This window comes from Antedon bifida, chromosome 7 (assembly GCF_963402885.1).
Source record: "Antedon bifida chromosome 7, ecAntBifi1.1, whole genome shotgun sequence".
Lineage (NCBI taxonomy): Eukaryota > Metazoa > Echinodermata > Crinoidea > Comatulida > Antedonidae > Antedon > Antedon bifida.
Window position 1 is genome coordinate 20,727,217 of NC_136232.1, and position 14,402 is coordinate 20,741,618.

At 32.9% G+C, this 14,402-nt stretch overlaps 3 protein-coding genes across 5 annotated transcripts in view; 1 reads left to right on the forward strand and 2 right to left on the reverse strand.

Annotated features, from left to right (window-relative positions):
• LOC144848525 (ubiquitin-conjugating enzyme E2 J1-like) overlaps window positions 1-14,402 on the forward strand; it is a 331,913-nt gene that overhangs the window by 30,351 nt on the left and 287,160 nt on the right. The gene's annotated exons all lie outside the window — the stretch shown is intronic.
• Window positions 1-14,402, reverse strand: part of LOC144848454 (uncharacterized) — a 93,087-nt gene that overhangs the window by 5,432 nt on the left and 73,253 nt on the right. The gene's annotated exons all lie outside the window — the stretch shown is intronic.
• The window catches only part of LOC144848266 (uncharacterized), a 64,702-nt gene continuing 56,374 nt past the window's right edge, over window positions 6,075-14,402 (reverse strand). Inside the window, exons 4-6 of the mRNA XM_078704979.1 lie at window positions 8,175-8,216; window positions 7,699-7,782; window positions 6,075-6,250 (exon numbers count right to left, since the gene is read on the reverse strand). Coding sequence (XP_078561105.1) covers window positions 6,075-6,250; window positions 7,699-7,782; window positions 8,175-8,216 — 302 coding nt within the window. The remainder of the gene's footprint in view (window positions 6,251-7,698; window positions 7,783-8,174; window positions 8,217-14,402) is intronic.

Consider the following 14,402-nt stretch of genomic DNA (forward strand, 5'->3'; position numbering starts at 1 on the left):
ATAGCTCTTGTAGTTCATAATGATCTCCTGCGTCATAAGCTGTTATTATTGTATTCATTTTCTTGCCTGATAATTTACAATTATCCAAAGAAAGTGTTAGTAGTTTAGGAGACGTACTCAAAAAAGTACCCAATGAATTACCATCCATATCTCTCATATCATTATCTCCAATATAAAGCTCTTTTAACTCAGACGTATATCCTCCATAAGATCTGATAACTTCATTTATTTGTTCTCCTGATAAATTGCAGCTATGCATTAAAAGTTTAATCAGTTTCGGACACTTACTCAAAAAAGTACCAAGTAAAGTACCTTCAATACTACTGAAATCATTACCCAACATATAAAGCTCCTGTAATTCTAACCCAACTCCTACATATCCCCTCATCATTTTATTCATTATTTCACCTGATACTTTACAGTAAAACATGCTAAGAGTATGCAGCTTACGAGACCTACCCAAAAAAGTACCTAATAAAGTACCATTAATGTCACTGATGTCATTATTCCCAATATAAAGCTCTTGTAAATCTAAATTATTTTTATACACTGTCATTATTTCATTCATTACGAGCCCTGATAGTTTGCAATCATGCATGACAAGTTTACTAAGTTTAGACGACTTATCCAACAATGTACCCACAAAAGTACCGTTAATGTCACTGAGGTCATTTTTCATACTTGTACAATTTGGTAGTTCTAACTCTCTTTTGTGATATTCTCTTCTCGTTTCATTCATTAACGCAACAGGTATTTTATAATCCTTTGATTTTAGCATATCTAGCTTAGAGGATTTACTCAAGGATCTATCCATTATAGTACTATTGATGACACTGATATCACTATTGTCATGCATATCAATTATACATAATTTAGGAGAGTTACAGTATCCATTGAATACAGTTCCTTGTATGCCACTGATATCATTCCCAATATTAAGCTCTTGTAATTGTAATTCATCACCTTTATATATTTCGAATATTTTATTCAATACATTACCGGATAATCTGCATGCATGTATGTCAAGTATACTCAGTTGAGAAGACTTACTCAAGAAATTGCCTAGTAAAGTACCATTAATGTCATTGATATCATTATTCCCAATATTAAGCACTCGTATTTCTGTCTTATCTGCTATATACGCTCTCATCATTTTGTTCATTATGTCACCGGATAGTTTACAGTCATGCATATCAAGTTTAATCAGCTTATGACAATTACACAAGAAAGTACCAAGACGAGTACCATCAATGTCACTGAAATCATTTTTCTCAATACAAAGCTCTTGTAATTGTAACATACTACCTGAAGACACTTTCATCATATCATTCATTACATTACCTGTTAGTTTACAATCATGCATGTCAAGTCTAAGTAGCGTAGGAATATTAATCAAAAAAGTACCAAGTAATGTACCATTTGCGTCACAGAGATTATTTTCAGCTATATTGAACATTAACATCGTTGGCGTATCTCCCTCATTATACTCACTAATGTCATTCAATACTTTACCTGATAGATTGCAATGCATCATTTCAAATGAAATATAAAAAGGGGACATTATCATTAAAGATTGCAGTAATTTGGGCTCGATGTTAATGAGATTATTATTGTTGATATTGAGGCTGTTTATTATCAACACGCCATCCATTTTAATCCACTCTCTAATCATGTCATTCATTACTTCACCTGATAGATTGCAATTACGTATGTCGAGTGTATGTGTAAAAAAGTATGCAATGTGTGCAAGAGTTCTTCCTTTATCACATGGTAACGTATTACAAAATGTAGTCAAATCCCCCTCGTTAAGATTTAGGCAAGCCTGTTGCCTTATAAGATCTATAAAATGACAATCACTAACTTTGTTTGAACTAATAAATTCAATAAATCTGGTTAATGATTTTGAAACAATAGGCATATACTTAGGTTGGTTGAAATCCAAACTGCCCATATAATCCGTTAAAGCCTCGTTTACACTATCATGATGTTCATGTTTAACGAATTGCAAGTAATGTATCAACGAACGATAAGTTGCTATGTTTTCTGTAAGCCAATGCTTTAGAAATTTACCTGCATCAGCACCAAGAAAGCCAACTGAAAAAATGTTTGCCATAATTAAATGCGAACGTTCTGTTACTACCTTCCACTCAATTTCATTTGTCAAACATTTTCTTTTACAAACAATGTATAAATAAAACCCGACTAATGCTTCTAGTATTAATTTATGCGTAGGAATGTACATTTGACAATCGGTTTTTAATTTTGTATCTAATGGTTTTTTATAAACAAATCCCAGTTCAAGGGCCAGCTTGTTATATTTCAACACATCGTTTTCTTTAATTGGAAGTCGATTTTCTTTTAAACTATCAAGCATACACTTTCCCAATGAAAACATTGCATCTTCATATTCTGTTGGAATATTTTCAAAACCAAATTTTAAATCAAAGCCTCTTTGATGTTTTGCAATGTATTGCTTCAATACACAGCAAATGATTTGTTTAAAAACGTCAGCATTACTTAATGGAAGTGATTCAGTCTCTTCCCAAATAATACAAACTAAAATGAGTAACAAAGGATTTTTGCACAATTCATGTGGAAAAATATTTTTTTCACTTTCTAATTTCTGTTTAAGGGCATTACGCAATTTTGGATCTTCAATATGATGTTCAATATACTTTCCAATGGTATCTTGGTTAAATCCTTTTACTGTCACATGTAAACCACACCTTCCTATGAATTCATCTGTGTTTTTTGATCTTGATGTAAGTAGCACAACACTCTTTCTTAATGTCTTACCCGTAAATAGATCTAACAAGCTATCCTTTTTACAACGTAATTCATCTAAACCATCTAATAACAACACAATGTTGTTAGCATGTTTGTCTACATATTTTCTAATTAACTTAGTTTCAAGATCGGTCTTCCAACTGAAGTCTTTTAGCTGTTTTTCGATCAAATCAAAAATAGTGTCGTGTTCTTCTAAATCGCTAACGTTCAATAAAAATATAATTTTACCTTTAAACGGAATGGGTTCTTCAAGAGATGTGCTTTTGTATGCTAAATACTTTAATAAAGTAGTTTTACCAATGCCAGCCTCACCATCTATGAGAACTTTACAACCACTTGCTGATTTGATAGTAGATAGTAATGCTGCGAGTGTTGTTTCACTAGTTGTGTGATTGGTGCCTTTCATATTGTTATATCCTATGATTTCCAAATCCAACTCAGTGAAGACGTCTTTAATGTCGACGGTGTGTCTGCTTATCATTATTGCTGCTGCAGGTGTAAATATCCTTTCACTTTCGAACAGTTCCTTTTGTTTTTTAAGCAGATATGATTTTATTTTTTTTGCTGTAATATAAAAAATATTAAATTATATTATTACTTGGAAACCAATATTGTGTTGTTTATTCATTCGTTCGTTTATTCAACCAATCAACTTTTGTAACTTTTTATTTTTACTTGCATTGTTTTTCCTAATTAAATATTATTTAAAGGGTAATGTGTTTCAGAGCCTCGGCTAGTTGCATAACCCATTTTTGTATAAAATACCATTTTTTTCCGTTTATTATGATAATTTAGGTTACACTTACACAGAATAAATTCTAAACTGCCCGGTGATATACTGAAATTTAATTAATTAATTTGTAACGACTCGAACCCGGAAAGATGAAGGCATATTATTTGATCTCTGGTGCGCGTGCGTACAATTGAGGGACTAGTGCTGTTCCGCCGTACCACGTCGAGAGTGTTAAAGAGTCGCTAAATATAGAGGTTTTTGCAATTAAAATGCCATAAAAGCAATAAAAATAGTGAAAAGGGGGCAGAAATGATAACAAGATTAAAATGTACCTTCATAAGCGAAAGCAACATCAATGCTATTCTATAGATCTACGGGACACCTATAGGACCCAACAAAGCGTGGACCCCTTAATAGGAATTTCCCCCAAATAGGTATTGATCCGCGGCGTTTCTCTTCGTTTCTTTCAGAGTACCACCTGAATTAGGATGTCCTAATATACAGTATAGTACATTTCTAATAATATCTGTATATTACACAGCTAAAAGAGTACCCTTAGCAATTTCAATGACCAATCTCAATTCTATAATAATTCTAAATAATTAAAAACTGATTTCTTTCAAAGTTTTAACATGAATAGGCACTACAATAAAAGACATATCTACAACATTCATATCAACTTTTAGCATTCGTTACCATGTAATGTTTTTTCACAGATTTCTTAGTCCAAAAGCACATACAGTAGGCCTATCTGCATACTTACATACTTATTTTAAACAAAACAACTTGCATTATAAAGTGTTTTTTTTTTATCATTGGTGTAAACAACACAGTAATGAGTTCTGTTTAAAACAGAAAACAATTTAAAAAATGGAGTTTGGTTGATACTATTATTTTAAAAAGGGGTGTTTTTCAATTTAATTTTTTTTTATAAAAGTATACATCATAATCGAACCTATAACTTCCAAAGTGTTGTTTTTACTTAATTTATTTACTGTATTTTGATGGAAATGATAGGTTTATCAAAAAATCTAATTGTTTACCTTAGCAACTGTATCTATGCGTAACTAAGAAAAAGAAAAGGTAAAAAAAAATTCATGAATGCAAATAATTGATTGCATTCAAATAAGGTATGCCTACTAATAACCTACAAATTTTTATTTGTATAAAATTGATAGCCTATGAAAATTATCACAATATCTAAATTTGACATATAATATTACTATAACAACTGTTGCTATGCATAACTAAGGAAAAAATGTGGGGTTTTCATAAATACTATTAATAATTTATTACATAACACTTCTTCTGAATCCAACAATCGCATGAACAAGTCTGATTTTCTGCTTATATTATGATATATGTGACTATTTAATTAAAAGTTGTTTATTTTTGTTAATTTCTGCATTTATTTGTCTCATTTAATATTAAGTTTCTACTGTATACTTATTTGGAGCTCGATGCAGTATTCTTTTTTTTTCTTTTATTATCTTTTATTAATATCATCTAAACAAATTTTTATTTTATAGTAAAATTAGTAAAACCATCAAATTGACAAGGTAAAAATGATTAAAGTAATTTGAAAATACTAATTAAAGCCTGGTTTCCATAAAGCCCGGCGCACACTAGAGCTTCCGGCTGAGCCAACGGGCACGAGTAACACTTGCTTCACAGTGTGCGCCGGGGATTTCGTGAGGAATCGGCCACGCGTGCCGCTGAGGAAAATATCTATCGTGTTTAATATTTTTTGGCACGCGTGCCATTTTCCTCAAGTGTGCGCCGAACGTGAGCTTCCTGCTCACTAAAAAATTCCACTGCGCATGACATGTTCTGATTTATTATGATATTTCAGCGCGTGCTGTATAGCGTAGTAAGTAATTATCCAATCAGAAAATCGCGTACTGAAGGCGTTTAGTGTGCGTCCGATAGAACGCGATCATAGTTTGCGGCAAATTTTTTAGTGAGCCAAGTGTTACTCGTGCCAGTTGGCTCAGCCGAAACCTCTAGTGTGCGCCGGGCTTAACATCGCTACACGACAGAGCGTAGCGATTTTATGGAAACGCTAGAATTTATCGGGGATCTAGTACGCGAGCGCTAAATATTCTTTGGTACGCGTATACAAAATCGGCAAAGTTGAACATAGTAGTATCAAAGAATTTATAACACAAGAATCTCCTGTTCGTCTGAAGCGCGTAACAATTTCGAAAGGCATTGTGGGATAGAATAGAGCTAATGGGTGGCGCCATTGTGAGCCATGGAGTAGGGCGCCCGCATCAAATTAGAAAGTCAAAATCATACAGGGGATCTGCTAATAGTCTAGGGGTGGGGGGGGGGGGGTGGTAAAGTAATTGACTTCCTAGTTTGGAGGGGGCGCTGCTCCATGCTGTGAAATGGCGTCGCCCAGTTTGACCTTTTAACCCTGTACTTCTGATACTGTGTTTTGAATGCAAATTGAAGAACAGGAGATTCTTGTGTTATAAGTTCTTTGATAGTATATAAGGATGTCGTGGCATCTCTTAGATATTCGTGTCCACTCAGTTGATCTAGTATTGGTCTAGTGGCACGTATCAATATATTCATTATCATTGAAGTTTGATTCAATTAAAACAAATGAATGTATACCTTCTTTTGTTTTCCGTTTACGGTGTTTCGTTTTCCGTCTACCTCGATGTCTTTTCTTTTTGGGTTTCGTTTCACTGCTACAACTGGAATCACTATTTGAATCGGAATCTAAAACAAAATATTAAAAAAATATTAATATTGCTTGTTTTTTTAATATTGGTAATAGGTAACAAACTGCCTAGCTTTTCATTTGGGTTAATATTCCGTTTACTACACCCATGGTTAATGTATTTCAATGAATGATTAAAGATTTATTTTACCACTGAAAAATATTTTGTTATCCTTTTTTGTTGTTGAATATGTCATTTTAATGTCACATAATAGTTATTCACTTTAACCAAATGGGTTCTTTACCTGAAAAATCATAATTTAAAAGTATATATGTATATCAGACAATGAGTTTTTAGTTAAAAATTTCTACAGCAATTAATAACTTTGTCATAACTACAAAATGTGTCTATTCAAAGTCATGTCTTTGGAGGGCAATACATCTTTACTTATTTGTTTAAAAAAAATTGTAATGTTAATTGCTTTATCTTTAGGTATCAACTTTAAAATATTGATTCCAATTAATTTCTTAACTTAGTTACTAAACAACTTTGTGCGAAGATTGAAAATGATATTTTAACAGTATTTGCTAGTCGTAAGATAGGTGACACCTTAAACCCAAAAGAAATGAAACTCAGAATCATTAATTCACAATGCGTTGTGTACAAATTTCAATGTGGTTTGTGTGATGCAAACTATGTCGGTTACACTTGCCGACACCTTTACAAACGCATTAATGAACATAACAAAAGTATTATAGGCGATCACCTAAAACAACATGGCATAACTGGTGATATCTCATAATACTTTACTTATTTGGAGGTCGATGAAGTATCTGATTCTTTTTTCTTTAATTATCCTTAACTAATATCATCTAAAAAATACTTTTTGTAAAGTTAGTAAAACCACCAAATTGGCATTGTACACAGTATTAAGTAATTTGAAAATACTAACGAAATAGGTTCTCTAATTTTGTCACAAATAATAATAGTTATTATTTATAGCGCCCAGCGTAGGTTTTCCCGGTTGGTTGTTATCTTCAGCTCGACGGTAACCCGTTTTAGTTGTTGACTTATTTATAATAACAATATTTATTATTTTTAATTAATAATTATTTTCAATAAATATTATTGTGTTTGAAATAAAAAGCATAATAAAAAACAATAAAGCGTGTTTCTTCTTGAGTGAGCTTACAGCCTTCTGACTAATAGTATCGAGAACATTGTTCGGGTTGCTCATTTTAGTAATAGGCTACGAACCCGGGTTTGAATAAGATATAAACACTTTCCTAACACTAACGGGGTTGTTTTTGGCAGTGTAAAAGTAGTATATAGGTAAAAAACTGCCTTATTTTTAATCTTATTGATATGTTAACATATAAAGAGGTCGTGGTATCTCTTAGATATTCGTGTCCACTCAGTTTAAAAGTCTATTATTGGTCTAGTGGTACCTATCAACTTATCAATTATTATTGAAATTTGATTCCATTAAAACAAATGAATGTATACCTTCGTTTGTTTTCCGTTTACGGTTTTTCGTTTTCCGTCTACCTCGATGTCTTTTCTTTTTGGAATCACTGTTTGAATCGGAATCTAACAAAAAAATATAACAAAATATTAATATTGCTTGTTTTTTAAATATGTTTAATAGGTAACAAACTGCCTAGCTTTGCTTATCCGGTGATCATTTATTCAAGTAAATCTATAAGTAATAAATAATATCAATAAAACCAGGTAAGGTAGGATGGAATTTAGATGAGATTTGAAAAACTGAAATAAATAAGCATTCACATAATATAACGATTTTTATTATATTTGCCGCTATCAATTAAAAGGTTACCGTACTGATTTAAGTCGATAGTTTAGTAATCTAATGTTGGTGTAATGAGTTTTCGTTAGAAGATTGCAGAAAAGTTATAAGTATGCGGCAAGTTTCTAGTTTATTTACATATTGGTATAGTGCCACCATAATTTTTTTAACATACCTTCAGTAAGTTTTCTTTTTGGTTCACTGCACAACCTGGAATCTTAAATTTTCAAAAAGAAAAACTAATGCTATTACATAACTACTGTACTACATAGTCTATAAAATTGAGGAGTAATAACATTTATATAGCGCCAATTCCTAAAATATAAAAACCCTTTGCACGAGTTTAAATGTATATTACTTAGTAAATGCATCTATTTTGTTGACTTTCGACTGATAGGTATTTGGTACATAATACTGTTATTGAAGATTATCGGTCATTATCGCACAGTAGATTACAACAAACTGCCTTATTGTTTCTTTAGTTGATTTTTATGCTTTATGGATTTCATCACATCTTTAGTTAATAAATACGCATGTGAAAATGTCTCAATCCAATCTGTTGATAGCCCATTATTGGTCAGGATTTCAACGTATTAATGTAATCATGACATTGAAGTTTAAACATTATTATTATTTTGTTATTATATTAAAATTATATTTAAATCTTTCTCTTTTCCATTTAGGTTTACTGCTACAATAGGGAAAACTCTTTGAATAGGAATCTAAAATGTTAAAAAAAAAAATAAATTCTTCCGAGTCAACAGTACTAAGGAAGAAACGTTTGTGTCTATGTGTTTCACTTAAATTAGTTTAGTAGTTTAGATCGGTCTGCCTCATAGGTTTATTGCATATGTGTTTGTGTAGGATGATCATGCAGCTAACGATTTATGATCTACTTAGAGTACGTTTGTATTTAACGATTACCCAATTAGGTGTATGGTTTTCGGCCGGCCGGGGCGGACCCCTCTGGGATTCACCCAGAGGTATTCAAGAAATAACTCAGAGAGGGCGCATGTCACAACAACATCACGTGACTATGCCATGATCAGTGTCGGCAAACCAAGCTAACACCACTACCTTAAAAAAGTGCGATGCTAACGCACGAAATGTTGGTAAGTTTCAACGTTTATTTTCACCTTCATGAAAAACGAAAATTTGATTTCAAAAATATTTTGGGAAGAAGATGAATTTTTTCAATTTCAACCTCGTTATATTAGGTGTGGGGTTATTGTGTTCCAGGGCGAGGCATTCACTTCATAGCCGTCTTAACACGAGCACTATATACTTTCGCTGAGCACAATTTCCCACCTCCACCCCTTACTCCATCCGTATTAGGACACGATTTCTGGAGTATTGCCTTTTTGGCACCTACTATCGAGCATTTATCATTATATCATTTATATCTAACTTTATATGATTGATGTTAACTACGATGTTTAACTAATTTTAGCTTCCCGTTAAGTTATATCTATCTATGTCATCAATTAATTTACTGTAAACAGATGTGATATTTATAAGTATCATCTGTACTTATAGCACAGGTATGCAATTAGCACCCTGTGTGATAACCACAGTATCCTGTGTATAACCACGCCCAATATTACTAATCATTTTATACTAGTAGATTAGAATACGTTTAGTTACTTTCACTTGTACATTGAACATCGAACAATAAAGATCATATTATTATTCAACTACGTCTCGTGTATATTTTAAAAGTTTACATTTACTAACAACACTACGGTATTTTGATGTAAATAAAGATGTAGTTTTGAGTGTTGATAGCTGAAGCACCGGAACGGAGGTTGTAATATTACAAAATAATCCCCCTGTTGCTTATGCTTCTAAATCGCTAACGAAAACACAACAAAATTGGGCTCAAATTGAAAAAGAATTAGCCGAAATAGTGTAGTATTTGGATGTAAAGAATTCCATAACTATATTTTGGTCGCAAGATTATTGTGGAATCCGACCACAAACCACTGGAAGTAATTTTCAAAAAACCATTATATACCAGCCCAATGAGACTACAAAAAATGTTATTACAACTACAAAGATATGATCTAGAGGTTAAATATGTGAAAGGTAAACATTTTATGTAGCAGATGCTTTAAGCAGAAAGTATTGTATCTGAACCTGAGTCTAATGACGATATACCTGTATTCATGGTAAAATCGTTGCCCATAACGAAAGAAAGGTTAATTGAGCTAAAAACAGAAACCAAAAATGATGATGAACTTGTAGTACTTAGACAACAGATACTAGCAGGTTGGTCAAACAAATGTAGTACAGTAGACAAACGAATTAAAAAATATTGGACATTCAGAGATGAATTAATAGTTGAAGGTGATATCCTATTTAAAGGAAATTTAAAGTAATTATTCCACAAGGATTTAAGAAATATTTACTTGAAAAAATTCATAGAGCACATCAAGGTGTTGACAAATATAAAATGTTAGCTAAGGATGTTGTATTCTGGATAGGAATGTCTTATAATATTACAAAATATGTTGAAAATTGTTTTATCTGTAATAAATTGAAACATAAGCAAACGAAAGAACCAATGATTGTTCCCAAAGCCGACTAGACCATGGCAAAGGGTTGGATCAGATTTATTTCATATTAATGGTAATGATTACATGTTGTTATTATTCTAGTTTTATTGAAGTGAATAAGTTGTCCACGCCAAGTGTCAAAATAATAGAAAACTGCAAACAGCATTTTGCTAGATATGGCATCCCAGATACATTTGTATGAGATAAGGGACCTCATTATCGTAGTGAGGAGTTTAAACACTTTTCTAAACAAGGCCAACAGCCATTAAGTCGCGTGCTACAATGCATAGTGATACCGGATCGACAGACAGACAGACCGACAGACAGACCGACCGACCGACATAGTGAACTATACTGACCGAAATTACTGAACATGTTTAAAAATGTTGAAATGTTTAAAAACATTTATATTTTTTTAATTTACACGTGCGTAGCCTGTCACTTTTGACGTGCTCGTATGACGTAATTTCGAGTTGAAAAGTAAGTCAAGAAAACAGAAATCGGGCAAAAAGAGTGCGCAATAACATTTAACGCGCAGTGCGCGCGCAAAAATCTGCGCACTCATGGCAATTTTGTAAACGCTTAAAATTGCCTGAAACGTACTCTTATTTCATCGAAAATAAATTTTGAAAATTTTAAGCGCGCGTACGCATGCGTTACATGCGCTACGCACGTAATTGTATTGCCATATGATGATTTATGCCCTGAAATTGATGAGTACCAAATTTTATTTAATTGTGATTCATGGTTGTGAAGATATGATTACAAACGTGATTTCGTTAAATCGTGCGTAGACCGCGTAATTTTTTATTGCGCACCGTGAAAACATAACCACATCGATTCCTGGCCATAAGGAATATTCTGTGAAAAATTGACATAGCTAGATTAAACTGATATCAAGATAAGGTCAGAAAGCGATAAAACGCATAGTGATACCGGACCGACAGACAGACAGACAGACCAACCGACCGACATAGTGAACTATAGAGTCGCGTCCACGCGACTGAAAATATGGATTTGAACACAGTCTTCACCTCACTACCCAAAAAGTAACAGAAAAGCTGAAAAACAGTTCAAATAATGAAAAATGTAATTGTTAAAACACAAAAAGAAAAAGGTGATATATATTTGGCATTACTGAATTATAGAAATACACCAATTGATGGTATGGATGCAAGCCCAGCCCAATGCTGTTTCAAACAAGGCCAACAGCCATAAGTCGCGTGCTAAAACGCATAGTGATACCAGACCGACCGACCGACCGTCCGACCGACCGACCGACATAGTGAACTATAGAGTCGCGTCCACGCGACTAAAAAGAACAAAAACAAATATTACAACAAATGAGTCAGTGTGGGAAACCGGAAGTACCGATAGGGGGATCTATACTGTAATCATTCAGGGGTGACGGACATGCGCGATAGAATAAGTTTTGACCGGAGTATAAATAGCGGCCCGCACCGTGGGTACAGGTTGTGCATATCCATCGTGGCTGAGTAGAGGCAGTTACTATACTATTTAAATTATCAGTTATTCGTTTCCAGGTATGTTGTAATACTATATCATAGATTAAGATAATCAATTGTTGTATTTAGTCATGATAATGAATAGTATACTTGCCGATACAGTGTGAACAAACCAATTAAATTAGAACTGCAAAACTAGAAGGGAAAGATTGGCATAAAGAGTTCTCAAATTTTCTATTTGTTTATCGGACAACGCCTCATGCGGTTACGGGGGAAAGGCCTGACGTGCTCCTTATGAAGCGTGAGCTAAGAGATAAATTACCTCAAATTAAATTTGATTGTAAACTTGTTGAATCCGATTGGGAAGAGATGGTTCGAGTGCGCGATATGTGTTGCAAAATGCGGCAAAAGCAATATGCAGATACAAAGCGTAGAGCTGTACCATCTGATGTACAACAGGGTGATGAGGTAATGCTTAGGTTTAACCAGAAACCAAATAAATTGTGTTCACATTTTGAAGTTGATCTATAGGATGTTATAAGTAAAGAAGGTAGTGCTGTTATTTTGCAAAACACTAAATCTGTGGTAACTAAAATGAGAAATGTATCTCAGGTAAAAAAGTGAGGATAACAATGTATCATTTCGAAGGGGCAATAATTACCTTAGATTTTAAGAAGGCTTTTGATTCTATTAGTAGAGATTTTATGTTCAATGTTCTAGAAAAGTTTAACTTTGGAATGTTCTTTTGTAACTGGGTAAAAGTATTATATAATAACGTTGAATGTGTCACAGTTAACAATGGTTGGGTTTCAAACAATTTTAAAATGGAAAGAGGTATTAGACAAGGTTGTCCTCTATCTGCTCTGTTATTAATTGTAGTGGTCGAAGTAATGGCATTTAGAATAAGAAACAAAGATGACTATAAGGGTATTAAACTTCCAAATATTGAAAATAACATAGAAGCTAGAATAAGCCAATTAGCCAATGATACTGTTTTGTATGTTGGTAATGACAAAAGTATTAAGTCAGAGCAGTCAGTGTAATTGAACTTTTTTGTGAAGTATCTGGAATGACACTAAATAAAAAAAAACCAATGCTTTTTGGATTGGTAAATGGAAGAACAGAATAGATAGGCCTTTAGAATTAAATTGGGTAAAACACCTGATCAAAGTTTTAGGCATATATGTAGAGTATAATACAGAAGAATGTACCAGAAAAAACTGGGATGTTAAATTAATAGAGCTAGAAAAGACTTTGAAACAATGGAATGCTAGAAATCTCTCAATTTTTGGTAGAATAATAATCCTGAAAAGTCTTGCACTATCTAAATTAACATATGCTGCAAATATCACTGATGTTCCAAAATATGTATATACACAAGTTACAAATCTAATATATAATTTTATTTGAACAATAAAAGGGAAAAGATAAAAAGAAAAACTCTAATTGGTGATAATGAGATGGGAGGCATTAAAATGCCTGATTTTACTCTTCATGTTAACGCACTCATGTGTGGCTGGTTAAAAAGAATTATGAATGACTAGAGGGTTCGCTCGCTTCGCTCGCGCACCCTCTAGTGGGTGTACCCGAAGGGTTCTCGAAAACATGACCAACGCCTCTGGAAATTGAAGCCTGGGTGACACCTATGCATATTATGACTGATGAGTAATGCATGTTTTCTTTTTGATGCATATCTTGTTAATTTTGGAACAAAATGATCAAATAACAACTTTCGTAGCCTTCTTATATATCGGTCGTAGTAGAAACCATTTATAATTATAAATAGAGCAAGGAACAGAAATAATCGATAATATAAACAGTAAAGGTATTTCCCCGGTAGGCCTACCAGGCCTCCTATAGTAACATTGAATCGCACCTAAATTTGATTAAATGATTAATAAATAGCATAAATAAGTAGTTCAATTAGGCTTATTAAAACAAATTGTATTTCACGTAAAGTAAAGGCCTTTATAATTGATTAGTTGAATAATTATCTAAAACAAATAAATTGTAGTTCACGTAAAAGTAAAGGCCTTCAATAATAGTTAAATTACTAAAACAAATTGTAGTTCACGTAAAGTAAATGCCTTTAATCAATATAATTGATTAGTTGAATATGTAAAACAAATTATAAATTGCAGTAGTTCACGATACGTTGAATCACTAAAATATTTGTATTTAATATTGTAGTTCACGATACGTTGAACCACTAAAATATTTGTATTTAATATTGAATGTCGCCACCAACGGCCATTTTGCCCGGGAAGTGACGGACCCGGAAGCCAGTTAAACAACAGCGCGAGTGTGTGAAAATAACCCTGTGATATCCACAAATTTCGATAGGTAACGCTAAATTTTGTCGTTGTAAAAGACAAAAATGAA